General features: G+C 59.8%; 5 protein-coding genes across 5 annotated transcripts; 3 read left to right on the top strand and 2 right to left on the bottom strand.

Moving 5' to 3' along the window:
• Positions 1–2,064: 2,064 nt before the first annotated feature.
• SPRG_00513 (hypothetical protein) lies at positions 2,065–8,618 on the bottom strand (the record flags this gene model as incomplete). The annotated part of the gene is made up of 16 exons (XM_012338607.1): positions 2,065–2,496; positions 2,555–2,855; positions 2,906–3,309; positions 3,364–4,332; positions 4,383–5,340; positions 5,396–5,593; positions 5,657–5,827; positions 5,869–6,095; positions 6,149–6,301; positions 6,354–6,497; positions 6,521–6,667; positions 6,717–7,112; positions 7,158–7,810; positions 7,866–8,072; positions 8,124–8,263; positions 8,314–8,618. 16 exons carry the CDS (start codon positions 8,616–8,618, stop codon positions 2,065–2,067), a joined length of 5,805 nt encoding a protein of 1,934 aa, XP_012193997.1.
• Positions 8,619–9,777: 1,159 nt separating this feature from the next.
• On the top strand, positions 9,778–11,265 carry SPRG_00514 (26S protease regulatory subunit 10B A). Its single transcript, XM_012338608.1, has 4 exons — positions 9,778–10,619; positions 10,672–10,770; positions 10,827–10,928; positions 10,978–11,265. Exons 1-4 carry the CDS (start codon positions 9,822–9,824, stop codon positions 11,101–11,103), a joined length of 1,125 nt encoding a protein of 374 aa, XP_012193998.1. The 5' UTR covers positions 9,778–9,821; the 3' UTR covers positions 11,104–11,265.
• Positions 11,266–12,418: 1,153 nt separating this feature from the next.
• On the top strand, positions 12,419–13,612 carry SPRG_00515 (hypothetical protein). The gene is made up of 3 exons (XM_012338609.1): positions 12,419–12,841; positions 12,887–13,429; positions 13,484–13,612. The coding sequence occupies exons 1-3, from the start codon at positions 12,458–12,460 to the stop codon at positions 13,553–13,555; spliced, it is 999 nt and encodes a 332-aa protein (XP_012193999.1). The 5' UTR covers positions 12,419–12,457; the 3' UTR covers positions 13,556–13,612.
• SPRG_00516 (hypothetical protein) lies at positions 13,547–14,660 on the bottom strand. The gene is made up of 3 exons (XM_012338610.1): positions 13,960–14,660; positions 13,811–13,895; positions 13,547–13,766 (listed from the first exon to the last, which is right to left on the bottom strand). The coding sequence occupies exons 1-3, from the start codon at positions 14,647–14,649 to the stop codon at positions 13,645–13,647; spliced, it is 897 nt and encodes a 298-aa protein (XP_012194000.1). The 5' UTR covers positions 14,650–14,660; the 3' UTR covers positions 13,547–13,644.
• A 119-nt stretch (positions 14,661–14,779) lies between these two features.
• Positions 14,780–27,506, top strand: SPRG_22056 (hypothetical protein; the record flags this gene model as incomplete). Its single annotated transcript, XM_012338745.1, has 30 exons — positions 14,780–14,905; positions 14,953–15,033; positions 15,082–15,656; positions 15,708–15,951; positions 15,996–16,091; positions 16,138–16,357; positions 16,401–16,609; positions 16,664–17,626; positions 17,674–20,481; positions 20,534–20,836; positions 20,890–21,257; positions 21,314–21,323; positions 21,374–21,438; positions 21,486–21,563; positions 21,614–21,781; positions 21,829–21,880; positions 21,944–22,009; positions 22,059–22,095; positions 22,173–22,463; positions 22,521–22,783; positions 22,842–24,146; positions 24,197–24,490; positions 24,531–24,640; positions 24,701–24,878; positions 24,922–25,548; positions 25,605–25,946; positions 25,994–26,057; positions 26,111–26,409; positions 26,461–26,793; positions 26,856–27,506. 30 exons carry the CDS (start codon positions 14,780–14,782, stop codon positions 27,504–27,506), a joined length of 11,226 nt encoding a protein of 3,741 aa, XP_012194135.1.
• Between the last annotated feature and the right edge of the window lie 367 nt (positions 27,507–27,873).

The following is a 27,873-nucleotide window of genomic DNA, read 5'->3' on the forward strand; positions in this document are numbered from 1 at the left end:
TCCTCTCGTCGTCGTGGGTCCATTGCCAAGTCGTGCTCACGACGCAGACGCTCGAAGTCCTCGCAAACGACAAGCTCCAGTTTGCTTGCAACACGACCAACTGCACGACGCGCGTCCTTTCTGACTCGACGCGAAGCGACAGTTCCCGCTGGAGCTCCTTGAACACGGCAAGACGAAAGCGACCTTGAACGCGCATTCGGCGTCGGCCCGTGACGCGCTTCTCGAGCGCCTCGACGCCGCGTCCCAAGGCGTCAGCTGGCCGTCGGCGTCAGATGCGTGGACCAACTTTCTGTCGGTCGCTAACCGCATCAACGAGACCAAGACCTCGTACGCGTCGTTTCTGCCCAAGTGCAATGTGAGCGTGGCGCTCGTCCAGCGCCATTTTCGAGACATGATTGACGTCTACAACGTCACGGGCAGCTTTACCAACACTGACGACCTCTACGCCTACTTTCTCGACCAAGAGCGGCAGTACGTCGCTGACGGCGCCCAATCCTTTGCGAGAACCGTGCACCAGCTGCACCCGATCAGCTACGCCGAAGGCGCCAAGCCCAACATGCGGCTCCGCCCACTGAGCGACATTATCACCTTGTGCGCGTACCGCAGCTGCAAGGCGTCCTTGCCCGTGCACGTGTCGTTTGAGATGCACATTTTGCAGCTGCCCACGGTCACGTGTCCGACATGTTCGCGGCCGCTCTTCTACGAGACCTACAAGATTGCAGCGTTTCTGGACATGTACCCGAGCATCCTTGCGCAGTTTCCCACCGTCACCAAGACGGCTGCGACGGCTGTGCTCTTTGACCCGCCCGAGATGCCGGCCGACGGCCGCTACGAGTCGTTTTATGAAGCGTTCTTTACCCAATTGATGAGCTGCAAGAACACGACGGCGATGTACCAAGTGCTCACGGCGCTACGTCGAGCGAGCAAGACCCTTCTCCATGAACCGCTCGGCGCCTACACCATCGACTTGGTTCAAGGCATGTTCCGGCAGCTCGACTTTGTCAACAAGATGGTGCCCCACACCGAGTACTGGATGCACCCGGACGTTATTCAAGCCTCGATCGTCAGGTACGAGCAGTTTATGTACCTCATGGGGACGTGCGAGACGGACGCGCTTGGTCGGTACCCGCTCATGGTGCCCACGTCGGACATTGACCTCGTCTGGCACGCACACCAGACCACCGGCCGGCCGTACCGCGACTACTCGCGCAGCGTCAGCAAGGCCAAGTGTGTGATTGACCACGACGACACGATTCCCGGCGGCGACCTCGCGAAAGGCTATGCAGACACCTTTGTGCTCTGGTCGCAGACCTTTGGCGAGGCCTACTCGAGCTTCCCGCCGAGCTACGAAGCCTGGGTCGCTGGCAAAGGCGCGTTCTCGCGCAAGACGTGGGCCAAGCACGGCAACGTGCCGGCCAAAGACTCTCGCTTCTTCGGCGTCAACGAAACGTGCGCTGTGAGCGCGCTGCCGTACGCTACCGCCGTCGCCGAAGCCAACGCGATTCGGCCCGAGAGTGGCGCCACGGAAGCCGTCCCGATCTACATCACTGTCATTGGCACGCCAGTCATGGACGGCCGCGTGCGCATGCCGTACTCGCGCCAGACGCTGCTCATGTTTGACGGCGGCCTGCCGTTCTACTACCTCCCGTACGTCTACAATGGCGGCTGCAGCGGCTACGGCTACTTTAATGCCTCGGGCGGCTGCGGCACCACGGGCGACGCGAGCGCTGCTGCCAATGGCGCCGTGCGTGGAGGCTATAGCAACGGCTGCGGCGGTGGCGGTGGCGGCTGCGGTGGTGGCGGCTGCGGTGGCGGCGGCTAAAGGTAGTAGAGCTAAGGCAGCGAATCGCACCTCTTCTATACGTGTGTGTGTGTTGGTTGACGACTGCCTCGCACGCGCCAGGTACAACTCGGTGCCTCGGCGCGTGGATAGCTTTCGGCAATGTTGCGCGTGCTTGACGGGTATGGTAACATGATATTGAATATCGTCAATGCAGCTCTATTTGTAGGGTTTTCTATATGTAATCCGCGTCGGTAGACAAGGCAATGTGGACTCGAGCCGACTTAGTTGTTCTTCTTGACTTCCATGCCGCGCGCAACGCCCTTCTCTTCGTCTTGCTGGCTCGCAAACGCGTTGAAGATCTGCTCGAGCGACGTCTGGCACACCGAGTACTCTTTGAGCGCGACCGCGACCTTGTGCGCCTCCATCTTGGCAAAGACGTCCGAGAGCTTGAGTTTCGCGTCGGCACTGTCGTGGAGTTTGAAGCGGCAGTGCTCGTTCTGGCGCTCGAGGAGCTCGACGCGCGCAAACGTCGACCGGAGAAAGCTGTCGTAGGCCACAAACTGGTTCTCGCCGACCCACCACGCGCAGAAAAGGGAGACCGACACCTTGCTGTCGCGCTCGAGCACCGCGTCCAGCGCATACCCTGTGGAATGCGACTTGGCGATCCAGCCCGCGCGCTCGGATTGTCCGAGGTCCCCGCACAGCTTGATGACCTACGCCACATCCGCGTGTCAGCATGACAGATCCTCGTGCCTCGCATGAGTGTAGTACCTGGTCCCGACTCAAATGCGCCTCGAGGTCCTTCGCCGCCGGGCACACGGGTTGGACCGAGTGTGCGAAGAAGTCGCCGAGCTGGACCGGCGTCGGCACGTTGAGTTTCGAGTCGATCATGAGGCCGTCGCCGAAGCGCGACTTGAGGTGCTGGACACTTCCGAGGCAGCGAAGGCGGCCGCCGACCATGATGCCGACGCGCGTGCACAGCGCTTCGCACTCTTCCATCGAGTGCGTCGTGAGCACGATCGTCGACTCCTTGTTGGCTGTCGAGACGTCGGCAATGATGTCCCACATGAACCTACGAATTCGCAGTTTTTATGAGCGACCATCGAGAGAGGATGCTTCTACCGGCGCGACACCGGGTCCATGCCCGTGGACGGCTCGTCGAGGAAGATGATAGGTGGCGACCCGATCATCGCGATCGCCACCGAGAGCTTGCGCTTGTTGCCGCCACTCAGCGTGCCCGCGAGCTTGTGTTCGAAGCTCTGGAGGTTCATTTGCGTCAATTTCTCCTTGACAACGCCTGCGATATCGGCGGATGGCACGCCCTTGATCTTGGCAAAGAGCTCGAGATGCTCGCGCACCGAGAGAAGCTCGATGAGCGCGTCAAACTGCGGGCAGTAGCCAATCAAGCGCCGGAGCTCGAGCTGCTGCGTGAGAATGTCAAACCCGCCGAGCGTCGCGGCGCCGCCCGAGGGTAGAATGTCCCCCGTGAGCATCTTCATCGTGGTCGTTTTGCCCGCACCGTTGATCTACATAATTTCCATGAGAAAAAGGCAATCTCAAAATGCACAGTCAAGTCGTACCCCGAGGTAGCCAAAGCACTCGCCTTTCGGCAGCGCAAACGAGAGGTTCCGGACCGCGATCTTGTTGCCCGTGTACACCTTCTTGAGACGCTTGATGACAACCATGTCGTTATCGGCATGGCCGTCGAGCACGCGCTTGGCCTCGGCGGCCACGTCTTCGTCGTCGACGTGATCGTCCTTGGCGTCGAGCTGCGGGTCGCGCGAGAAGATGGCCTTGATCCGCGGAAAGCTCAGGAGCACATCGATGCCCAGCGCCAGACCAAAGAAGACGACCGATTCGATCGCCAAGTAGGCGATCTCGGTGCCCGCAACGTCCCAGTCGTAAGCGCTGACGACGGTCTTGGAGTTGGTGATGGAGCCGACAAGCGACTTGAGACTCATCGTGAGCAGTCCGTTGCCGAGGTTGAAGAGCGGCGAGAGCCGCCAGATGTACTTGAGGTAGACGTTGGCGTCCTTCGCCGACTCGGAGATGACGTCGAGGACGAACGACACGATCATGAGGATGAGGCCGAGCACCATGTTGATGATGAGCGTGTAAAACTGCGCCGCCGCCGCTTCCTTGAAGCAGTACGACATGCAGTACGTGAACGGCGCGATCGCAAAGCCAAAGAAGAAGAAGAGGAGAAAGACAGCTTGCGGCGTATTGGACGCACACGCCGCACAGTCGTCGCCCGTGAGTGCTTGGATGCCGTAGGCTTTGATCAGGATGAGCGCGGCGGCAAACGGGATGACGTACACAAGCAGATCAAAGCAGTAGTTGGAGAGCCAGAAGGCCGGTAGGCTCACGCCCGAGACGAGCTGCTGGTGCTTGGAGTTGCACTCGTTTTGCTTTTCTTTCACGAGGAACGTGACGATGGACGCGGGAAAGAAGGTCATCGCGATCACGATGAAGAGGCACGCCGTGAACGACAGAAATGAGCTGAAGAGCGCTTTCGTCTGCGCCGTGATCGGAAACGGAAAGACGTTCACCTACATCATTGCGACATGAGAACAACGCACAGAGACGACGGGATGCGGACCGTCACGGAAATGTCATTGCGGTTGTTGACGTAGCGCACTAGTGCTTCGTCGATCGCGGCGTGGTACACAGGTGCGGCGTGGATCGAGGTCGTGTTGACAAGGAGCGAGTAGCTCAGCATGTTGCTCGTGCTGTTGCCGTGCAGGACGTAGCCGCCGAACTGACCGCCGATCTTCGTCGTGTACCCGCGCGTGTAGAGGTGCTCGGCCGTGCGCACACACGTCGCGACGGCCGGGCCAAAGAGCCGGGCAGCCTGCGGCAGCGTCGGTCCATACGAAAAGTTAAACACGGTCACCGAGCTGTCGGACACGAAGGCGCTGGTGTCCATGGCCGACGGCACACCGCGCGTCGCGGCCTTGGCCCAGTTGGTGCACATGCTGCCGACGTCGCTGTTGCAAATGTAGGGCAGCGGGGTTTGAGCGCCAAGCGCGTAGCCCACCTCGGTTGTGGCTGGATCGAGACGGAGTCGCGGGTCGTTCTCGAGGATCGAACTCGAGTAGAGCAAGCCGAAACCGATGAGGATGAGGAGACACGGGAGCAGCGTGCTGAAGATCATGACGCGCTTGTCCCGCTTCGCGACGCGGAAGCGTTTCTGGAGAAGGGCGCAGAAATGCTTGAGAAACATGGCCCAGCGCGAGAGCGAGTGCTTCTGGATCGAGTAGCTGCTCGTCTTGGTGGTCGGCTTCTCCTTGGAGAGCGTATGCTGGCCGTCGTCGTCGCCCATTTCCGCCACCTTGATGAACACCTCTTCGAGCGTCGTGACCGAAATGCCAAACGACGCGACGCGCAGCGACGACCGCGTCTCAGGCGACTCGAGCGCGCGGAACATTTCCGGAAAGACCGGCGAGCTGTCAATGGGCAGCTGGAACCCGATCTCGGACCCGACGTTGGAGAGGAGCTTCGCGGTGGGCACATGTTCTTGGATGAACGCCGTGAGCGCATGGCTCATGTCCTCGTCGCTACGCCGTGTATGAGCAAGTTGTCTGGCGAGGAAAAAGGATTTAGAGAACGCACCCATTCACCATGGGCTCCTTGACGATCGTGAGGTTGTAGCCCGCACCGAACCGGTTCTTGAGGAAGAGCGACGACCCGCAGCACTTGACTTGACCTTCGGCCATGATCGCGATGCGGTCGCCGAGGATGTCGGCTTCGTCCATAAAATGCGTCGTGAGCACAATCACACGGTTGATGCGGTTGTTGAGAATGAGCTCCCTATGCATCGCGGTGCGTTAATTAGTCATGGTCATCCTTCATTGTTTCGATAGGAGTGGGTACCACGTGGACCGGCGCGAGTATGGGTCCATGCCGGACGTCGGTTCGTCCAGAAACACGAGGCGGCTGTCGCCCAAAAGTGCGATCGCGATCGAGAGCTTGCGCTTCATACCGCCCGAGAGCGACGTCGAGAAGACGTTGCGCTTCTCGGTGAGACCGACTTCCTTGATTTTTCTAGTCTCAAGGTATCAAGCGGCGACTCGTCTCGAAGAGACGTACCGTCGACCGCGTCGTCGAGGTCGCGCCCTGTGTAGCCCTTGACGCTGCCGTAGAAGACCAAGTGCTCGCGGACCGTCAAGTCGGGGTAGAGCACGTCGTGCTGGGGACACATGCCGAGCGACTTGCGGATTTCGCTCATTTGCGTCGTGAGGCGGTTGCCGTTGAAGAACGCGTCGCCTTCGGTCGTCGGGATCATGCCCGTCAGGATCGAAATCAGCGTCGTCTACAACCAGCCAGTTGTCCTTTTTTCTGTTCCGAGAGACAATATTGTCCAACCTTGCCGGCGCCGTTGTGCCCCAGAAGGCAAGTGATTTGGTCTTTGTACATGACGAGGTCGACGCCGTTGACTGCAATCTTTTTGCCGCCGGGCACCGAAAACATCTTGCGAATGCCTTGGATCACGAGCGCTTCGCCGTTCGACTCTTGTTTCTACCAGAGTACCTCTCTTGATAACTTGATACATTCGACACGAAACCAGTACCTCGAGCTCGGTGCCGACGGTCTCAATGTTGTCGTTCTTGACGGACGGGTCGGCCACTCTCATTTCGCCGACTTTGGCGAGGTGCCGCGTACTGTCCGTGCCGCACCAGTAGCTCGGCGAGAACGGAAAGTACCATTTCTGGGGCTGCCATAGTCCTTCGGGATGACTTGCTCGAGGTACATGGCCAAAAGCGCATACAAGACGAAGTCCAAGACGAGCATGCCGAGGCCGCCTTGGAAGCGGTAGTTGGAGTAGACCGTGTTGGCTGTGCTTTGCGTGATGCCCACCGAGACACCTTCGGACGCCGCGAGCGTCTACGCACGTACGAGATCGTGAGTTCTTGTCGTTGTATCGAAGACCTACCTGCACGCAGAGGGCGAGGGTGACGGGCGAAAGGAGCGACGCCAGCATCTTGCCGCCTTCGTTGGCGTTCGTCAAGCCCGCCGAGACAAAGTACATGACGAAGAAGAGCGAGACGCCGACGAGGGACCCGGTCCGCGCGTTGGAGAAGAAGGTCGAGACGAGGAAGCCGTAGGCCCAGATCGTCATCGAGAAGAGGAAGAAGAAGATCCAGAGAAGACCGCCGTTGGTGTTGGGGAAGATCAATGTCGCCGCGAGCGCCTGGAGGATCGATGCGACGAGGAAGATGACGAGGTACGTGACGAGCCACGAAAACACGATCGACGACTCGCTCACGCCCAGAATCTTCATGAGTTCGCGCGCTTTGGTCTCCTTTTCTTGGATGAGGACCACGAGCACCTACGCATCATAAGAATGTCTCTGCGGTTCACTGTGCAGTTCTACCTTGGAGACGGCGTAGAGGTAGGCCAAGATAAAGACGAGCGGGAAGACGTTGCCGACCAAGTCGTAGAACGGCGCGGAAATGTAGCTCGGAATTGGAAACGGGTACGTCGTGTCGGCCAAGAAGGCTTGCGGCGCTTGCAGAAGCGGCACTGCGAGCTGCCCCATCGCGCTGAGCGGGATCTGCTCGGCAAACGCCGTGACGTTCAGGGGCCCGAGCTGCGACTGGATCGTCGCGTCCGAGATCATCTTGGTCATCGCACCGAGCACGGCCGCGTCGGAGAAGAACTGAGTGCCGAGGAGAGGGGCTTGCGAGAGCAACGCCGACGACGTGGACGAGCAGGCGCCGACAGTGCCGTTCGCGTACGACGGCGCGCACGCCAAGAACTTGGTCACGAGCGTCTGCAGCGTCGCAAAGCCAGCTTTGGTGTACGACGTGTACCACGTGCGATCAATACTCTTCTGCAGCGGGTCCACCGCCGGGTACGCTTGGTGGTTGGTGTGAGGCAAGATGCCCGCCGACCCACCGCGACCTTGCGTCGAGTTCATGCGCAGCGTGTACTCGACCGACCCGATACTGCCGGGCGCCGGCACCGAATCAAACACAATCGCCGCGTAGATGAACGGATTCGCGCGCGACGACCCATAGTCCGCGCCTATTTCCACGTGACTTTAGTATCAATGTATCATTGAGACATCCAGCGTGTAGACCGGAAAGGTACGACTGGAGCGCGTCCGCCGTGTCGAAATACATGACCGAGTCGGCGAAGGACGGCACGGCGAGCGCATCGGTGAAGCCCGGCAGAGTGCGGTTCATGAGCGCAATGCGGGGGTACCACTGCGCCATGAGCCCGCCAAAGTACTTGGTCGTATACTCGTTTTTCGGCGCGATCGCAATCTTGCGAGGAATCAAGCCCGCTGCGCACGGTCGTGAGCAAGAGATGATGCAAAATAGTATGTGGCTCGTACCCGGACAACTGGTGGGCACAGCAAACGGCGACGCTGGGTCGACGTTGACGTACCCCATGTACGTGAACTGGACCTTGCACGACGCCGGCGACGCGCTGCGATCGTTCGCGCCGAGCTTGTCATAAGACATGGACGAGAGTCTGCAAGCATCTCATTGGTAAGAGGCCTGTCGTAGGTAGAGGCGATGTACCCGAGGAGAAGCCCGGACATGGACGGCTCGGACGCGATAAAGACACCGGCCGGACTGGGCGCGGCGCCAAACGACGACGAGGCGGAGGGGTCGACCGTGGTCACGGGCACGGCGTTCGTGCTGAGCGGCCACCCAGTTGGGATCGTCTCGTTGTCCGTGAGCGTCTTGAAGTACGCGAAGAGGAGCACGAAGAGCGTCGGGACCGCGATCTCGATGAGCGTCGTGATCCAATGGCGCTGCTTGATGATGCGGTTCTTCCAGAGCAGCGTCGAGATGTGGTGCATCATACTGCGCTTCTTCTGCATGGCTGCTACGAGATCTTATTGCTTGCGGCGGAACTGTCCTTGAAGTGGGTCAAACTGCAAGTGAAACTCGGGTTTGAAACCCGAGCTTAATTTTGGACGACCGAAACGGATCTTGATTGCCGCCTTGGCTATAAATGCCATCAACGCATGGGATTGGGCGACGCGGGACGGTTTTCACGATTGCTGCCGTGGGCTCGGATCGAAATCACTTCGGCGATGGTACATATCAAAACAAACAACTTGGCGATTTGAACCGATCTGCGATCTTCGCTTTCCATTATGGGGTGACAGGATCGCGTCGTTTCGGTCTTCGCTCGAATTCGAGGCGGCGGTTGCAATCGCAGACGGAACCCGCGATGGCAATGCACGCTGGTTTGCAAGGTCTATGTACACCTGTGGGTTGCCCGTGGGTTGCCAAGTGCAGAGATAGAATGGTACAGCCCTGCACCATCTCAAAAACCACTATTGTCGTCTCGCATGCAGTGAAAAGATAAGGTTCCGAGAGTGGCAAACGCTCGGGCGATAGATGGCGGTGCGACGCGGCACACCCACCTGATTCGTCCAAGCCCACACCGCGTCAAATATAGCACGCGATGATAAGCTTAGCACGTAAATATAGCACGTGATGACGCGGTGAGCGTCGGCTCGCGTCTTGCTGCCTGCTCCGTGGGTGAGAACCTCGTGCAGCTATAGGGCCGACTGCGAATGGCTGCAAAGCAGTTTTCTGAGGGCAGTGAATCTATGGCGCAATGCAAGCGCGCAGTAAATTGAGGCCACACTGCATAGTAGCGCGGCGGTAGTGTCCAACCCATGGCCCTACACTACACCACGGTCTGGCCGATCCCCGAGCGTTTGATCAGAAACCTGTCTCGCATTGTCTCCTCGTCGACTTGTGCATTTCGCATACGCCGTCTAGGGGCCGTCCAATCGACGCGCGTGCGAGTGGTTCATCCAAGGTACGTTCAATATGCACCAAGCCTTTGAAATGACCATAGAGACTACGATCAAGATGCGTGGATACCTGCGCGATTGCATTGGATTGCGCGGACGGTTTCGTATCTTGAAGGACGGGTCAGCGTGCTGCCACGTCATGGGCGGCGTATCCGGTTATGGCCGCCGAAGCCGAACCGGTTCAAGTGTCCGGTTAAGTACGAAATCTCGGATCCGGAGGTCCTCATATACTTTGTGGGGCGGACGGTGACGATGAGCAGCAGCAGCACCCCCGAGAGCGCGGAGCGCAGCGCTGTGCTCCAGGCCTACCGCGCCAAGGTGCTCGAGCACCGCGAGGTCGAGGGCCGCGTGAAGAGCATGCGCGAGAACGTCAAGACGCTCGTGCGCGAGTACCACAAGACCGAGGACGACCTCAAGGCGCTGCAGAGCGTGGGCATGATCATTGGCGAGGTGCTTCGCCAGCTCGACGAAGACCGCTTCATCGTCAAGGCCAGCAGCGGCCCACGCTACGTGGTCGGCTGCCGCACCAAGGTCGACAAGACCAAGCTCAAGAGCGGGACGCGCGTCGCGCTCGACATGACGACGCTCACGATCATGCGGTACCTGCCGCGCGAGGTCGACCCGACCGTGTACCACATGCTCAACGAGGACGCGGGCAACGTTTCGTTCTCGAGCATTGGCGGCCTCAACGAACAAATCCGCGAGCTGCGCGAAGTCGTCGAGCTGCCGCTGACGAACCCGGAGCTTTTCCTCCGCGTCGGTATCAAGCCGCCGAAAGGCGTCCTTCTCTATGGCCCGCCGGGTACGGGCAAGACGCTCCTCGCGCGTGCGCTCGCGTGCAACATCAACGCAACCTTCTTGAAGGTCGTCGCGAGTGCGATCGTCGACAAGTACATTGGCGAGTCGGCGCGCGTGATCCGAGAGATGTTTGGGTACGCGCGCGACCACCAGCCGTGCGTCATCTTTATGGATGAAATCGATGCGATCGGCGGGAGCCGCTTCTCGGAGGGCACGTCGGCCGACCGCGAAATCCAGCGTACGCTCATGGAGGTCGGTACCTCTCTTGGCGACGAAATGATAAGCTCAGTCGTCCTCGATGTAGTTGCTCAACCAGCTCGACGGCTTTGACTCGCTCGGCCAGGTCAAGATGGTCATGGCGACGAACCGGCCCGACATTCTCGACCCGGCGCTCCTGCGCCCCGTACGACGACGCCATGCATGTGCATCACGCGGTATGCTCATCGCTTCGCCAACTAGGGTCGCTTGGATCGCAAGATTGAGATCCCGCTACCAAACGAAGCATCGCGCATGGACATTCTCAAGATTCACTCGGGGCCCATCACAAAAAGGGCGACATTGGTACATGCCATCGTCCTCATCGCTCGATCTCATGGCATCTTCTTGGTAGACTACGAGTCGATCGTCAAGCTCACGGACGGCTTCAACGGCGCCGACATCCGCAACGTGTGCACAGAAGCCGGCGTCTTTGCGATCCGCGCCGACCGCGACTACGTCGTCGAGGAAGATTTCATGAAGGCCGCACGGAAGCTCGCCGAGACCAAGAAGCTCGAGAGCAAGATGGACTACAGCAAGGTCTAGTCGCTTTGACCGCCACCGATCTCGAAGTGCGGCGACGACGAGAGACGACGCAACGATAAGCAATGCAAGAACGTTTATGTCCATCATAATGTCTTCCGTACCCATCCTGCACATCGCCTTCCAACGCATGTGGTCGACGCGACGACGCGCATGGCGTTGGCCCTGCCATTCGAGATGTCCCGCCGCATGCGGATCCCACGCACGCCAGGATAGGATTTCTCCGATCTCAGAGACCGTCCATGTCGGTTGCGACGCTGCCGGCAGCGCACTCTGAGCGTCTGCGCCGCGTGGTTGATGCGATGCATATCGTAGCAGGTGCCACGTACTCGGATCGCGGGCGAACGACGCCAAGTGCACGGTCGGTACACCGAGCACGCACCTGCATGGTCTGCCCGCGCCCGAGCATGTTGTCCGCGGTCGTTGCGGCCGGTTCGTCGTGTCGAGTCCCAATTGGCTTGGATCGTCGCATGCGGGTTGCAGCGCCGACGGGAGGATTGCGTCGTCGTCCGATCAGAAGACCAGATTCGCAAGCCGAGATTCGCGTCTCATTCGCCCGCCAATGACGATCGCCGCAAGCTACTTCCTCCCATCACGGCAGCAGGCGCCATCGCGGTAGCTACGACGACGCTCTACAGGACGACCACGGACCCGCGGCCGCCAGCGCCTGCCACCCGTGCCCGAGCCAGGACGCCTGCCAGCACACGCCGTGTCATCGACCCAATTCGATTCGAAATTTGGTCGACCAATCATCGCCGAGCTTCGATGAAAACCAATCTATCGATACTGTCTCAATAGAGCATCCAATTCTCCATTTAGTCTTGACCACGTGCGTGTCCAAGGCCATGGACACATACCGTGGGCGACGTCAACGCCTGCATGGTTGACGCAAGCGGTAGCACATCCTCTTCGCCCACTCTTGCGACCTAGGCTGTATGCCAATACACGTTTCCTTTCGGATCGGAAAGGCCAAGAGACAGCCAAGCGCGCGGGAGAGTGGCAGGTGCATCCAACTGTCGCCGTAAACGGCGCCACCCACGTCAACACGGTGGCGTCGAGCTTCCAGAGCCGACATGCTAGAGTATACTGCATGCCAGTGTCGGTAGCCCGCCGACGACGCCTGATGCAGCGTGTAGTCCAAGGGCAAAGAGAGACGGTACTGAGAAGTGGCAGATGGCAAAATATTGCTCACAGAATGTATACAAACACCAAGATATAATCGAATGCCTTGGGATGACCAAGTTGCTGTTTTTCCAGCACGAGGCCATTTCGAACAACAGATCGTAACGACCATGATGAAGCGCAAGGTGGTCGACAGTGCGCAAGGACCCTCGGGCAGCAAGGCCAAGAAGGCGCGGCCATCCGTGCTGCCATCGACCTGCGCGTCGGACGCGGCCTTCTTCATGCACCATCGGCCCGAGCTCCTCGACGGCTTGAACCTCGACTTGATGGAGGATGACATGTACGCCCCGCCAGCAACAACGACGAAGAAGAAGACCAAAGTGCTCATTTGGGACCTCGACGAGACCTTGCTGCTCTTTAGCTCGCTCTGCAATGGCACGTACGCCCAGCGCGCCGGGCGCACGGCCGACGCGAGCATGGCCCTCGGCGAAAGCATGATGTGCTTTGTCTTTACTGTGCTCGAGAAGCACCTCTTCTTTGACGAGCTCGACAAGGTAGAATGCGCTTGCGAATGGCGTTGCTCATGAGCCTCCATGTAGGAAGACATTGAACACGTGAGCCTCATGACGCGCTACGACGACGGCGTCAGCCTCGACGCGTACGACTTCAACAGCGACGCGATGACGCAGGACGCTATAGGCAGCGCCGACCGGCTCCGGAAGCTCGCGTACCGCTACCGGCGCATTCGGCAGATCTACGAGCGCCTCGAGTCGGTCGCGTTCTTGACAGCCGGGACGCCGGAGGCCGACTTTTGCGCCGACCTACGCGACTCGATCAATGCGTTTGGCGACAATTGGGGCGCGACGGCGCAGCGTGCGCTGCAAGCGGCGACCGCGCGCGGCTACAAGAACATTGTCGTCACCAACTCGCAGCTCGTGCCGGCTCTTTGCAAGTGCCTCATTTACGACCTCGACAAGTGGTTTCCGCCCGACATGATCTACTCGTCGTCGCACATTCGAAAGAAGCATTGCTTTGAGACGATCCAGGCGCAGTACGGCCACGACAAGCACGAGTTTATCGGGATTGGGGACGGGCCCGAAGAAGAGTCGGCGAGCAGCGCCTGTGCCATGCCCTTTGTCAAGGTACTACGAGCAATGGGCTCTACGTCCTTAGCGCTCCCATTGATCGTCTTGTAGATTGCCAACATTCACGATTTGATCGACCTTGCCGAGATGCTCGAGGCCGATACGCTGCCAACTGGCATATAGACAGCAGCAACTGCCATTTCTTATTTTATCTTATACGACACCCTCTTGATCCCGCGTTGATGTAGCGTCGTGACACGAGAAGATGTGGCTCAGAGAGGAAGACGACCGCATTCGGTGATGATGCACGGCGTGATCGGTCGCTCGTTGACGGTTTGCAGTCGTCCAACCGCGTGGACAGTCTGCAGACCACGGACAACGCGACCGAAGGCAACTAGGACCAGTGTTACTAGTTGGCCCAGCAAAAACGTACGGTACCCTTGTTCTTGTCGAGCCACGGTAGCGGCGCGAGCGTGATAAAGAACTGGGCGCCGTTCGTGTGGGGGCCTGCATTGGCCATCGACTACGTAGACGCGCGAGATGAGATTGCACTTTCAGATTGCACTTTGAGATTGAGTACTACGTACGAGGATGCCAGGTTGGTCGTGCGAGATGCAAAAGGTCTCGTCTTCAAAGACGCCGTCGGCAGCGACGACGCAGCCGCCGCGGCCGTCGCCCCGACCTTGGTGCTCGACGTCGCCCGACTGAATCCAGCCGCCAGCGACAATGCGGTGCACGGGAAGACCGGCGTAGCCCGAGTCGCAGAGCTTGGCAAAGTTCTCGCACGCTTTCGGGCACGTGTCCGTATAGAGCTCCAAGACGACAAGCTCGTCGCGCGGCGTCACAGCGTGCTCGTCGACGGCAAACTTGAGGTAGCAAAATGCATGGCCCGACCGCTCGCGGTACGTACGCCACGCGTCGTCGGCCAGGGCTTTCGCGTCCGAGTCCGAGAGCGTCTCGGGCAGTCCGTACTTGATGGCGCAAAACTCTGCGAACGCTTCGGCGTCACCAATGTACGTGTTGCCCGTCGAGCTCGATGCATCAGACGGCGACGGCGGCACGAACGCGATCGGCGCACTGGCAGGATGGTGCGGAAACTCTTGAAAGAGGCCTTGTTTGTACAAGAATGGCGCGTAGTCGACTTCGAGGAGGGCTTTGATCAAGAGCGAGACACCGTCCACGTGCTCGCGCAGGGCGAGCGCAAGATGGCGCATGCGCTGGAAGGCCGGGTCCGTCAGGACGCCGGCGACCTCGATCACGACGCTCTCGTCGGCCATTCGCGAGAGGATCTTGCACTAAAGGCCATTGGTCCAAATCGTGTCTTTTTTTTATTGGTGCACAAGATCGCGGCGGGGCGTTTTCATTGGCGCGTCAATCGCGACGCTTCCCAACCGGCACATCACGACCATGGCTTTTGTACGCGACGCCGTCACCAAGGCGATCCTGCGCGCGCTGCGCAAGTACCTCGTTCACGTCGAGCAAGAGAGCGTCTCACTGGGGCTCTGGGCTGGCGACCTGACCCTCGAAGATGTGGTCCGTCCTCTGCGTGCCTATATCGCACGACATGCATGGTCCACTAGGAGCTCAAGACGACTGCCTTCCACTCGGCCGAGAGTTCCATGACGCTCGTACATGGCGCCATTCGCAGCATTCGCATTCAGGTAGTAACGACGTCCTGGCGAAGCGTTGGACGATGACCCGACGTACAGGTACCCTGGACATCGTTTTGGCGCGAGCCCGTCCAAGTCAAAATCACCGGCGTCGAAGTCGAAGTCGAGTCGAAAACATACCACGACGTACAAGCCGAGCTCGACGAAAAGAACCGCAAGGTCCAGGAGCTGCATGCGAACGGCGCAACGACCTCGTCGTGGTCGTCCTGGATGGTCGGGGGTCTCTCGAGCTCGCTCCTCGACCGCATACTCAAGAACGTTGCCGTCACGCTCTCCGACGTGCACGTGTTTTACACTGGTCGTGGCTTCCGCATCGGCTTGGCGCTCGGCGCCCTTAGCCTTATCGACCATGCGTCCAAAGCAGATAGCGACGAGCTTTTCAAAGCGGTGACGCTCAGCGACGCAGCGATCTACGTCGATGAAGACGCCAAAGAGACAGCGTACCACCTTCTGCCGTCGGTCTACGTACATGCGTCATTGCATCAACCGACCAAGACGTCGCCCATTGCTGTCGAGACGCACGTCACAAAGCTGCAGCTAACGCTTCCATCTTCGTTTGTGTCGCTATGGAGACAACAGGCCACGGCGCTGCAGTGCTATACCCACGGCCTACGGTGCCATATCTGCAAACCTTTCCAAGTGCTAACACACAGCGCGTTCTCTAGACACAAGGTCACCCGATGGCGCCATTTGCATTGCAAGTCCACCCGCAGCCGCGCCCGCGTGCGCTGGCTGTACGCCATCAACCAAGTGTTGAGCCTCCTTCGACCCCAAGTGCATGTACCGCCGTCGACCTTGATCATGGCCAGCTATGCGCATCTCTACGGGTCGTGGCTCCAGCTCATGCAGTCGCGCAACCCGAAAGCGTTGCGGCTTGTCGCTTGCTTGAACGTTTTAGAGCTGCAGCTGGTAGGCGCATGTGCAGGATGCACACTATAATACTGTCGGCACAGACGACCCAGGAGATCTTCGAGTGCCAAGCGCAGGCCCAAGGTGCCCGTCAGAGCCCTGCACTTCGGAACGAGCTACCTACCAAGACGACCTATCAGGTACACAATCAGTGGCGGGAGGATGGAAAGTCGATTGCGGTGCTAGGTCGCTTGGACGTGGGCTCTTGACGAGATCGTGCTTTCTGCTACGTGGGGCGGTCTGTGCGTCGCCAACATGTGGCACCGGCTGACTGCGACCGGCACCAGCGAGGTGTCGAGCCACTTTCTGCTCCTCAGTGCAGAGATGGAGGTCGACGTCCGTTGCGTCACCGCCTCGGTGATTCAAAAGGACACCGTCGTGCTCCTTCAGCTCCAACCTGGCGCAGGTACGCGCCACTGCCCAGAACTTATTGCTATAACATCCGATAGATGTCGATACGATGCTGTCGCTTTCGTTGCAGGTGACGTCGGCAGCGTCGTCGTTGCACGTCACACTGACATCTCTGGACATGACGTGCCACGAAACATTGCCTTCGTGTCTAAGCACGCTCCAGCTGCTCGATCCGGATCTGCCTTTTCGTTTACGACCCCCACCGTCAGACGTCGCAAGCGCATGGGCCGTCGGGTGCTCCGTGCAGGTACGCTGCACGTGGCATGACATACCATATTCCATTCGTGAAACCGCCGTCTAGACGGGCGCCCTGCGCGTCATCCTGCCCACCGATGTTGTCGAGGTATATGTGACCGACTGGTACCTTCACGCCAACGCCGTGACGCACGAGGCGCATCACCGCGTTCAGTGTGCACATGTCGCACTGCGCCACGGCGACAAGGCATCGCCTGTCGTGGCGCTGGAGGCCGTCGACATGTCGTACGGTGGCACCAGCGTCAAAATTGTCGTGGCCTCCCTGGGTGTCTACGTGACGCGCAGCTTGGTGCAGCTTCTGGAGCGCTATGAGCCGTTGCAGGCCGCCTCGCCGTCGGCATCGCCAGCAGCGCTGACACGCACGCGCATCGTCAACGTAACGGTGACGCATGGCGCGTTCCACGTGCTTCTTCCGCTCTTTATGGGTCTCGAGACGACCACTGGCGACGTGACGGAGCTCTTTGCAGTCATACCTGCTGAAGCCATGCTGCTGCACGTGGCTTGGGAAGCGCTGCAGGGAGCGCTCTGGTCGGAAGGCTGCGACGCGCGGTACGAAGCTAGCCTCGACACACTAACGCTGGCACTTCTGGGGCGCGACGTCTTTCGACTGGCGCCACTACCGCCAAGCGAGCCGGGTGCATCCTGCACATTGCACGACTCGGTCCACGCACCACGTCGATGCAGTCTGCGCACCCAACGCCTCGAGGCATCGTTCGAGCCCGAACGTCTCTGCGATGCCATGGGGTATGCGAAAGCATACTGCGATTTGCTTCCCGCGACGGCGACGCCAAGCCCTGCCACGAAGACGACCGAGATGGAGCTCGCGTGGCACTTGGAGCAGTCGACCATCCGTCTCACACAAGAGGGCGGCTGCCTCAGTACGATCATGCTCTTTGGCACGAGCATCCGACAGCACACCGCGACGGTCGCCATGACGGTCGAGCGCTTCACGGTGCAAGACAGCACAGCGTATGGCAGTCTCCACCGCTACTTTATCGTCCCCATGGAGGTGCGTCTGGTCCTGTCACAGGCCCACATGACGTTTTGTGTGTCTAGTGCGCCTGCGCCACGAACGCGATTGCGCCGATGCTCGACATGACGCGCTCCGAGACCGAGCTCGTCATCGCGATGCACGGTCTCCAGCTCACGTGTCTCTACCGCTTCTACCTCGAGTGCTGGAACTATGTGTTTGAGCCCACCGGTGCCGTGGCGGTGCTGCAGCGTGCCATCCAACTGTACTTCCCATCCGACCCGTCGGCCGAAATACCGCCCGCCACCCGGAGTTGCAAGAGCCTGCGCATGACCCACGCCGCGCTCGTCTTTCCGCGCAATAGCGAGTCGGACGACCGACTGGCGCTTGTTATGGACGAGCTCCTCATGCAGCGGTCCTACGTGGATGCGCCATGGACGTACTTTGCCGGGCTCCATGCACCGTCGACGCTATGGCCTGCGCGGTCGCTGGCTGGGCACCTTCAACGCGACATCCTCGAGATGCGTCAATGCCGCGCCTACTGCGCCGACGCCGAAAAAGTGTGCGAGCGCTACTGGTCGTTTGCCTTTGGGACCTTCTCGGCGACGACACCGTCTGGCGCGACACCCGACGCGACGTGTGCCCCGCGCATTCTTGCGAACGGGCGCGTTTTCCAAGCGATGAGTCCGGACTTGCGCTGGTCGCTCGTGAGCCTCGAACCCACGACCATCCACTTTGTGCGCGACACGCATGGCTCGTCGACGCGGGACCTCTACGTCTTCTCGCCGTCCTTGCGACTCGAGATGGACGTCACCGAGTGGAGCATTCTACTCAGTCTCTGGTTTGACAACATGGGCGAGTACGCCAAATTCCCGCGCGCATTCGAGCAGCACATCGCGCCAACGACAGAGTACGACGGCGGGCCACACCCGTGCCACGCGCCGTTCGACGCCACCGCGCACTTAAACGCGATCGTCGACGCGCGGTCGTCAACGCCGTGGGAAGTCGGCGTGGTGTGTCCGCGCTGGGAGCTCCAGTTTGAGCTCAAAGAAGATGCGCTCGCACTCGTCTTGTCGCCGCTGGTGGTGACCGTGACGGGCAGCTACGAGTCGACGTTCTTGACGACGGCCGTGGTTGCCGGCAGCGTCCGCTTGACCAAGCTCGCGACGATCGCCGAGCCGCTGATTGCCATCACATCGTTTGCACCGTTCACGCCCGCGATCCCCGATCGCTGGAGCCCGTTTCGCGCACCGGACGCCGGTCCCCTCCGATCCCACGCGTTTCACTTGACGTCCATTCGCTTCCCGTATGGCTACACCATGCTAGGCATCGCACTCGACGTCGTCGAGCTTCCCATTGTGAGCGACCCCACGAGTCTCACGTATACGCTCGAGTACTTTTCGACCTTCTTTTACGACCCGGCGTTTGGGTACCCGTGGCCCAGCACCGAGATGGATGCAGATACGAGCGGCGACATGTGCGTCGGCGCCTTCTTGACGACGACCGGGGACGAGCTCGACGAGGACGCGCCAGATCTATGGTACTCGCTCCACGCAACGGCCGCGGCCGTCACGGCGACCGTCACGGCAACGGCCAAGACGCTGGTGGTCACCACGGTCCCGGGTGCAACCGTCATTAGTGTTCACAGCGCCTGGAATGCATCGACGTCGAGCTTGCACGTGCAATTACACGGCATCGAGGCGTACTTTCTCGAGGCCGCGAAACGCCGGACCGTCATGACGCCGACGGGGCTCGACTGGCACTACAGCTCAAGCCTCGACACGGCGCAGACGTCACATACCGTGGACATCCAGCGCTACGACCCCATGTTTCCCGGTGCGCCTGAGCTCACAGTGTATGTCTATGGTCTTCCAAGTGACATTGCATTTGTGCAAGCGGTCGTCGCCACATATGCGCGCCTGACGGACGCCTCGGACGATGACGACGATGACGATGACAACGATGACAATGACAATGATGAAACACACAGCGTCGGGTCGTCGACGACCGCCGCATTCGAGACCATCGAGTCGATCGCCGTGACACTGCCACCCCGAGTCTGCTTCATGCTGCTCGATGACGCGCTGCAGTTTCAAAAGCCGCTGCTGCTGTCCTTTCTGACTAACGCGTCGTTGAACGTGCTTCGGTTTACAGACAATGACGACGCGACTGCTGTGGCGCTGGAAAAGTCGCACTCCAAGCTGATGGAGCCCACCGCGGGCAACATGCCGACAACGTACATCAAGCTCACACTGGGCTGCGCCATCGACGTCTTCAACAATATTGTGCGGGGATGGGAGCCGCTCGTCGAGCGGTTCGAGCTCAAAATCCTCGCCGAAGACGGTCCTTGCCGCGGCGCCGGCCTCTGGATCTCGAGCACCGACTCGATCCAAATCAACATCACCGAGTACTGTCTCAATTTAGCGCTCGAGCTCTGTCACGACACGACGCAAGCTCCGTCGTCGACCTCTGGCGTCGTGAATCGAACGGGTCGCGTCGTTCGGTATTTCCAGCCGCAGCCCGAAGCGCACCTCGTCACGTACGTCGGGCCAGCCATGACCGGGGCTCTCCACTCGCCTCCAATCGTGAGCGTCCTCTACGAGGACCGCATGCTTGAGACGACGGTGGAAAATCAAAACTACCTCCGCGTTCTCTTCCTCAACTATGACGCGCCGCTCGAGCCGCTGCGTCACGCCCTCGCGTCCAATGCCGCCGCGCTCACATACGACATGTCGCTTCAGCTCCGCGGGTTTCGCTGGTTGCACCATGTGGACGTAAGCCAAAGCGGCACGTTTCTCTTCGATCTGATTCCGGACGACGACGACGTCAGTGCGCTCGTGGCGGCAAGCCCGTCGATCCGGGCCGCCTTGCGCTGCGTCGTCGGCATCACAAAGGTTCCTTCCAAATAATGCTGCATCCCCTGTATATCTCCCACTTTGACACTAGACGCGGTATGGCCAAACCGTCGCCGTCCAGAGCCAATTGGAGCTCGTCAATGCCACGTCCTTTGTGCTTGGCATTCGACTCGGCAACAGCAAGCATGTAAAGGAGCCACTCGGGCGAGCGCCCGCCACCGCGACGTCACTACAGCCGTCGCAAGTCTACTACGTGCCCCTGCAGCCACTGTTTGAGTACGCCGACGCGTCGCGCGGCAAGCACATTGGGCACCTCTACCTCATGCACGTGCCGCATGGCACAACGGGTAGCGTCACCGCTATCGAAGGCGATGGCATCGACCTCCTCCACCTGGTAGCGATCGCATCACCACCGTATTCTGGCAAAGGATCGAATTTGTGATCTAGATGACCGATGCCAAGGCGTCGTATATCTACTCGTGCAGCCCGAAAGTGCACTTGTGCATTGAAATGGCCGAGCGGTCGCCCCTCGTTGAGCGGCGCAGTCGGTGGAGTCTCTTTGCCAAAGACGACACTAGTACGACGCCGAAATCTGGCTCCCACCTCACACGCCTCGTGCTGCACGCACCGTTGACACTCGAGAATGCGCTGTGTGTCAACATCGTCTGCTGCATCTACCGCCTCGTCGTCCATCATGGGAAGGCGACAAAGGACATTGTCTGGGAAGGCTCGATCAAGGTCGGCGGTGTCGCCTACATCTATTCTTCGACGATGCAAGACGTGCTCTACGGCAGTGTCCTGCTCCCCGGTCTCCAGTGCGAAAGTATGAAACCTGTCACGTTGCACGTCCCGCCACCGACATCGCTAAAAGCCACCGCAAGGTATCTCTCTCTTTAGAGTTGCCGCCCTCCTGAACCATGGTGGGAGATAGGTCGACGTGGTCTTGGAACTCAACGACAAGCGATCGCGCACGACGACGCGGTCGCTCAAACTCAAGTATCACCACTTGCATCAACGTTTCTCGTATTGAGTTGTCGAATTAGGATTGAGCACCTTGTGGGGGGCGGCGGACAGCGAGCGATTGTGCTCTATGCGCCCTACTGGCTCGTCAACTACACGCCGTACGCGCTCCAGTACAAGCAAGAACACGGCACTACCAAGTGGCGGGCAGCGCGGGTGCCGAAGACCGGCGCCGGACCTTGGACGAGCGCTGGATGTGGAAGTGTCTTCTGCGGGACTTGCATTGTGCGTCGTTTTTGGCCGAGTCCGAGCAAGATGAGACGTGTACGCACGTTGAGACAGCTACGACTGGCGAGCTCTGCGGCTGTCCGTCGCCAGCGTGCACAGGTCGGCGCACGGCGCGGTGTGCGACCATGTTTCGTTTAGCTCGGCGGCCTTGGACGATGTCTCGGCGTTTGCCAACAGTCTCTGCATCAAGGTACATATTCGCTGGTCGTTCTCTGTCGTGATTGATCGACTCGGATGTCTCATCTCTGGCTAGTGCCCAAAATACGCCTGGTCCAAGGGCTTCTCCCTCGAGGCACTCGGCATCGACCAAGTCGTCGAGGTATGTCATCGTGACATACCCGACGGTTTCATGTAGACCGCATTTGTAGCTCAAGAATTCATCGGGCGTGATTCCCATCAGCGCGCGTGTCTCGTTGGGCCCGGACGTGTTTTACCGCACGAAATGCGTCACCTTTACGCCTCGGTACCTCGTGTTCAACCAGCTACACGCCCCCTCGCGCTCTACGATGCCCACGACAATCTCAACATGACGATGGCGCCCAACGACGCCCAGCCGTACCACCCGTCGTCCAAGGTCCCCGTCAAGAAGCGGGCGCTCGTGAGTGCGCAGTACATGCTTGCCAAGCAAGCGCCGCGGTACCGGTCGGGCAAGTTTGGCATTGCCACCACGGGTCCCTTGGACGTGACGGTCGCGAGTCTCATTGACACGCCAGCGTCACCAACGTCGCGCCGGGAGGCCAAGCAAGGCGTTGCAGAGACAAAAGCCGTCGACGGTAGAAGATGCTTTCTCGTCCAATCAAACACGTGTATGCTAACGTGGCGTGACGTAGGCGAAATGATCACCGTGCGGCAACATGGCATGTCCATGGACGTCGTGCGCGTGCACTCGCGCTTTGTCGGGTCGACGGTCCTGACGGTCTTTCGCCCCTTGGCGTCTCGGGCCGAAATCGCCTACCGCATCGAAAACCAAACCTCGAGCCACCTTTTATTCTACCGCCAAGCCGGCGTCGACGGGCCGCGGAACGCATGGCAGGTGCTTCGCCCCGGCGCCGCCGCACTCTTTACGTGGCCCGAGCCCATGGCGCCACACCAGGTACGCGCTCGATTGTCGCGTCGGCCGCCTATACTTTGTTTGCAACACGATTGCGTAGTTGAATGTGTCGCTTCGCAACGACGACGCCCGCGCGGTGACGCGGCCCAAGCACTTTTTGCTCTCGCCGCGGGGGCCGAAGAAGGACGTGCGGTATGCCGACCCGCCCAAGACCTTTGGACGCACGATCGTCGGCGAGCGGCGCGGGCTTGGTCTCGACGACATCGACACGGTTGCACTCGACGTGCTCAATCTGCAAGTCGCGATTCCAAAACCGTCGCCGCGGCCGTCCGAGGAACTCACGATCGCCTACGATGCGAAACTCTCGTCGGGCCTGTCGCACCTCAACTTTCCCACAACCTCCATGTTTCAAAAACCCAAGCGCGCGGTGAGCTACGCGCGCGTCGACGGCGACGGCATGACGCGCGTGCTCCGACTTCGTGAGAGCGCGACCCTTGACGACGAGCGCACGTACTTTCTCAAGGAAGAGGTTCGCATGCAGCAGATGCTGCTGTCGTTGCTTGCGCTTCAGCACACGCGTGCGTTCGAGGCGCTGCAAGCCCCGACGCTGCCACGGCGCCGCAGTGTAGAGCTCGAGGCGGTCGAGACGACCCGGTCGTCGGCGCACCATCGGACACGATCCAGTCGGCGCAATAGCTTTAGCGGACTCGCCGAGCTCTCGGCCGCCTTGGAAGCAGAGCCGAAAGAGCCGTCCTCGATCTTCAATTCGACGACCGAGCCGTCGACGTCGACATCGCGCTTTGTTTCGGCGGTCGCGCCGCGGCCGTCCATGAGTGCAGACCCTGACCCGCTCTTGCACCAGCTCCATGCCCGCATTGCACTGTACATGTCTCGTCCCATTTTTGAGATGGTCGACCAAGTGCTCGTCACGGTCGTCTCGGCCACGGGCTTGCAGGCTTCGGTGGCATCCGATTTGTGTCACCCGTACGTCGCCGTGTCGCTCAGCGCACCGGGCAGCAGTAGTAAGCGCAAGGCGGGTGCCCAAAAGACCTACTACATTGAACGCTGCCACGAGCCGAGCTGGTTCGAGCAAACATTCCTCTTCGATCTCGACGGAGCAGAGAATGCGTTGATCGAACTCGACGTCTTGTCGTACCACGCCTTGTCGGCCCACCCCGTGCTCGGCACGGCTACGTTGCCTCTCCGGGATTTTGACGAAACGAGCACCGCCGTTACTCTGCCGCTGCTTCACGACTCGATGAAGGCAGCCAAGAGGGCGACGGTGGTGACCGTGGGTAGTATTGATGTCCACATCGCAGTCTGTCGCTCGACGCGCGGACTGCTTACGCATTGGTACGAGCGGCTCAAGACGCAGACCCGGACGACGAGCGAAGGTCTTGTGTACGTGCGCTCCCGTCTCAATCGGATCGCAAAGGACGTATCCTTGAGCACAAGCGCAAGCTCCATACAAGCGCCGAGACCAAGCCGTCGAGCAAGCAAGAAATGACCGAGAAGGCCAAGCAGCTGCTGCTCAAGAAGAAGGACAAGCTTGTGGCCCATAAAAATCGCCTGAAAGTCAAGTGGCACGAACAGCTGCACAACTTGCAGCACCGCCACATGAACGACACGCTACAGACGCTCAAGGTCGCGGCCGAGACGCGTATTTTGCGCCGGCTCCGCAAGTCGACCAAACCCACACCGATTGGCAGCCTCCAGCGGGTCAAACGTCTCTTCTCCAACAAAGACGGGGTACGATAACCCGCGCTACAGGTCGCTGATCGATGCATAGGAAGCGATCGCGTCGTCGTCACCTACGCACGCCGCCCGGGGTGCGCATCCATCGCGCAACGTGAAGCAAGTCGACGCTGCGTCGATTGATCACGTCACCGAGGTCAAATCGTATGTACACTTTTTGTGAAACCGTCGGATCTGTCATAATGACATACCATGCGAGGGTAGGCAATTCGAGCGGCTCGTCAGGCGCGGCGGCACACTTCGCGTGGTGGTTCTTGAAGGTCGAGGGTTCGCTGGCAAAGGTGACCGGGTGCGCTGCAAGTTCACGTCCGAAGGTGCTACGTTCAAGACCAACAAAATCAAAGGGGACGACACCATGCTGTGGAAGCCAAACACGTTCGAGGTACATCGACTGGTGAGAACTCAACGCACTCACACATTGGTAGATGTCATTGCGACGACAGCGCGGCGTCGTCACCGTCATCGCGCTCAACGCCGGCACGGCCAGTGGCGAGGTGCTTCTTGGCATGCTGCACTTGTCGATTGAAGCGATCATCGATTTCTGTGTGACCCGGGGCACGTCGCTCACGGGGTGGTTCCCTCTATTGCATCCGAAAGACACGACGTCGCTCGAGATGGACCTCGAGCAGCTCGTGGGCACAGAGCGCATTGGTGGCGGTCTGGGCTACTCGATGCCGTCGACGTCGAGTCCGTGCTTGCGCCTCCAGCTCCAGTATGAGCTCGCGCCCACCTCGTTTGTGGTCGGTACCATGCTGCGCTACGCAAGCATCCATCTGCGCGAAGTCGCCTTGTCGCTTTCGGCGCAGGTGTACCCCATCTTTTCGCTGGCCGCCGCGCCCCGCCTCGAGATGCAAGAAGTGCTCCGCGTCTCGTTTGATACAGTGGATGCGTATGCGCTCCAGTCGACAAAGCAGCGGCGCGTCGCGATCGACATCGACGGCTTCCAAGTCGACAACCAGCGCAGTTTCAGCCACCAAGTCGGTCTCCCCGTCGTGCTTTCCCGCGCAACCATGACCCCGGACCCGCTCTTTCACGCGACCTTGGTGCAGCACGTGCCAAAAACAAAGCCGTGGATGGGCTGTTGCACATCGAATTTATCGCGTTGCAGCTCCAGGACATTGACTTGACGTTCGACGAAGCCATTTTGCGCACGCTCTACGACATCCTCGACCGCCTCTACGACAAGCACGCCGCGCATCTCTCGCCTCGGGCACCGCGTACGCCACGGAATGTCTACATTGCGCACCTGGAAGTGAGTCCGTTCCGCGCCAACATCACCTTCCGCAAGTCGTACACGGCCGAGAGCAGTGCGTCTCTCCGGCAGCATTTCAAGAGCTCGTTCACGCACTCGTTTGCAGCCGGGCTCGTCAACGTGGCCAAAAGCATCGAGAATGCGCCACTGCAATTTTCGAGTCTCGTCATCCAGCACGAAATCACGGACGCGGCGCATGTACACGTAGCCTCCGAGGCCATGGAGGAGGATGACTCGCATGCTAGGTGCGCGACGTTGTGCTCGACCACTACACGACGAGCCTCTTGCGACAACTGTACAAGCTCGTCGGTACGCCGAACTTTACAGTAAACAAGGTGCTGCAATGCGGCGGATGGGCGTAGGCGCTATGAACTTTATGGGCAATCCCGTCGGGCTCGCGGCGAGTGTCCGCGATGGCCTCACCGACTTTGTCGTTGCGCCGTACTTGGGCATGGCACGCTTTGGAGCGCGGGGGCTCCTTGGGGGTATGACCCGGGGCACGCTCTCCCTGGTCGGGCACACAGCGTTCGGTGTGCTCGACACCACGTCCCGCCTAACGACCGCCATGGGCAATTCGGTCATGTCGCTCTCCCGCGATCGCGTGTATGCCGCCAAGCGCAATTTCTTTGCCCTCGCCCGCCCGTCGTCCCGCAGGGAGCAAGTACGGTGATGACGTGGCGTCGTATATTTTACATTATTTCTTGTGTTTTAGCTCAAACTCAATGTCAACAAGCTCCAACACGACATGACCGGTGGCCTCCTCGGCGGCTTCACGGGTCTTCTCGTCGACCCGATGCGTGGCGCGCAAAATGGGCCGCGGGGGCTCGCTCTTGGTGTCGCGAACGGCCTCTCGGGCGTCGTCGTCAAGCCCGTCGTTGGCGCGATCGACCTCACAACGCACGTCCTCGAAGGCCTTCGCGACGTGGCAGGCTTGACGTTTGACAGCAAGCAGATCACGGACGAGCGTCGGCGGAAGCGCATCGCGCACACCTTTGGTGGCGACGGCCGGCTCTTGCCCCACGACCCGGTCTGGAACTGGGCCAAGGTTCACCTTTTTTCTCAACACCAAACGTCCAAATTTAAGAAAAGACAACTTGTCTGATTTAGGCACTGCTCGTGTCGTTTGATCCCATCTCGACAACCGCGACACCGCGGGTCCACCTTCAAGTCGGCGACGTCTTTGAGAAAGGTCAAGTGCTCTGGGCGACCGCGTTCAAAAGTGCACCGGGCGAGTACCTCGTCGTGGTCGTCCGGAAAAGCGAATTGCTCGCGGCCCACGTCTTGGCGGCGCACTGGCAGCAGCCGACACTCAAGTGGCGACTCGCAAAGGACTACGTCCATGGCGTCGCACTGCACAAGTCGGGGGGCGCGACGCGTATCGTGCTCTACGTGCACAAGCCGCCGAGCGCAGAGACCCAAGTGCACATTAGTACCGTGCCCTGGGAAGACTCGCGCAACTTTGAGAACGACGAACGCAAGCTGCTCGACTTGTTCAATTTTCTCAGTCGGTCCTACCACGTCGTGGGCGGCAAACCGATGGCCCAAGACGTGGTCTCGCCGCTGCAGAAGTTTGCGTTCGAGCGCCTGCTCGGGACGCAAGAGATGCTCAAGACCCAGTACTGCCTGCACGCGGCCGACAAGGACGCGCTCGCATCGACACCGTGGGCCACCTCGGACGGCGACGAAGCACGACGGCCGCTGTGGAAGTCGATTAAGCAGCACGAAGAACGGGACGCGACCCAAGTCGACATGACGTAGTGGCAGTGTCGACGATTGAAGCATCGTAACCACATGCTGTTGCTGCGCCGAGGCCACATGCGTGCACAGCCAAGAACGACCGAGCCTCACCTGCTCGTCGAGTTCAATAGACGGCATAGTGTACCAGCACCATGGACCCAAGCAGGAAGAAAAGACGTAGTTTTCCCTTTCACGTTCTTGGAACGCTCGAGTGGCGAGTGGGCAATGTTGGAAATCGTACAGCGACTAGTGATCTAGACCAACTGAGCTACACTATGCACAGATTACCCATGGTCTAGCCTCCGTAACGAATAATATTGCTTTCATGGTTGCGTTCGACTATACACATCTCGGACAATGCCACGGTAGAGCACACTGCGTGGCTCAA

This window comes from Saprolegnia parasitica (genome assembly GCF_000151545.1).
Source record: "Saprolegnia parasitica CBS 223.65 unplaced genomic scaffold supercont2.1, whole genome shotgun sequence".
NCBI classification, from domain to species: Eukaryota; Oomycota; class Saprolegniomycetes; order Saprolegniales; family Saprolegniaceae; genus Saprolegnia; species Saprolegnia parasitica.

Coding starts and splice junctions, on each gene's coding strand:
- SPRG_00514 (XM_012338608.1), top strand. CDS start 9,822: ATGAGCAGCAGCAGCACCCCCGAGAGCGCGGAGCGCAGCGCTGTGCTC. Junction 10,771..10,826: donor ACCCGGCGCTCCTGCGCCCC/GTACGACGACGC, acceptor TTCGCCAACTAG/GGTCGCTTGGATCGCAAGAT. Junction 10,929..10,977: donor TCACAAAAAGGGCGACATTG/GTACATGCCATC, acceptor TCTTCTTGGTAG/ACTACGAGTCGATCGTCAAG.
- SPRG_00515 (XM_012338609.1), top strand. CDS start 12,458: ATGATGAAGCGCAAGGTGGTCGACAGTGCGCAAGGACCCTCGGGCAGC. Junction 12,842..12,886: donor TCTTTGACGAGCTCGACAAG/GTAGAATGCGCT, acceptor GCCTCCATGTAG/GAAGACATTGAACACGTGAG. Junction 13,430..13,483: donor GTGCCATGCCCTTTGTCAAG/GTACTACGAGCA, acceptor ATCGTCTTGTAG/ATTGCCAACATTCACGATTT.
- SPRG_00516 (XM_012338610.1), bottom strand. CDS start 14,649: ATGGCCGACGAGAGCGTCGTGATCGAGGTCGCCGGCGTCCTGACGGAC. Junction 13,896..13,959: donor ACGACCAACCTGGCATCCTC/GTACGTAGTACT, acceptor GCGTCTACGTAG/TCGATGGCCAATGCAGGCCC. Junction 13,767..13,810: donor GTGGCTCGACAAGAACAAGG/GTACCGTACGTT, acceptor CACTGGTCCTAG/TTGCCTTCGGTCGCGTTGTC.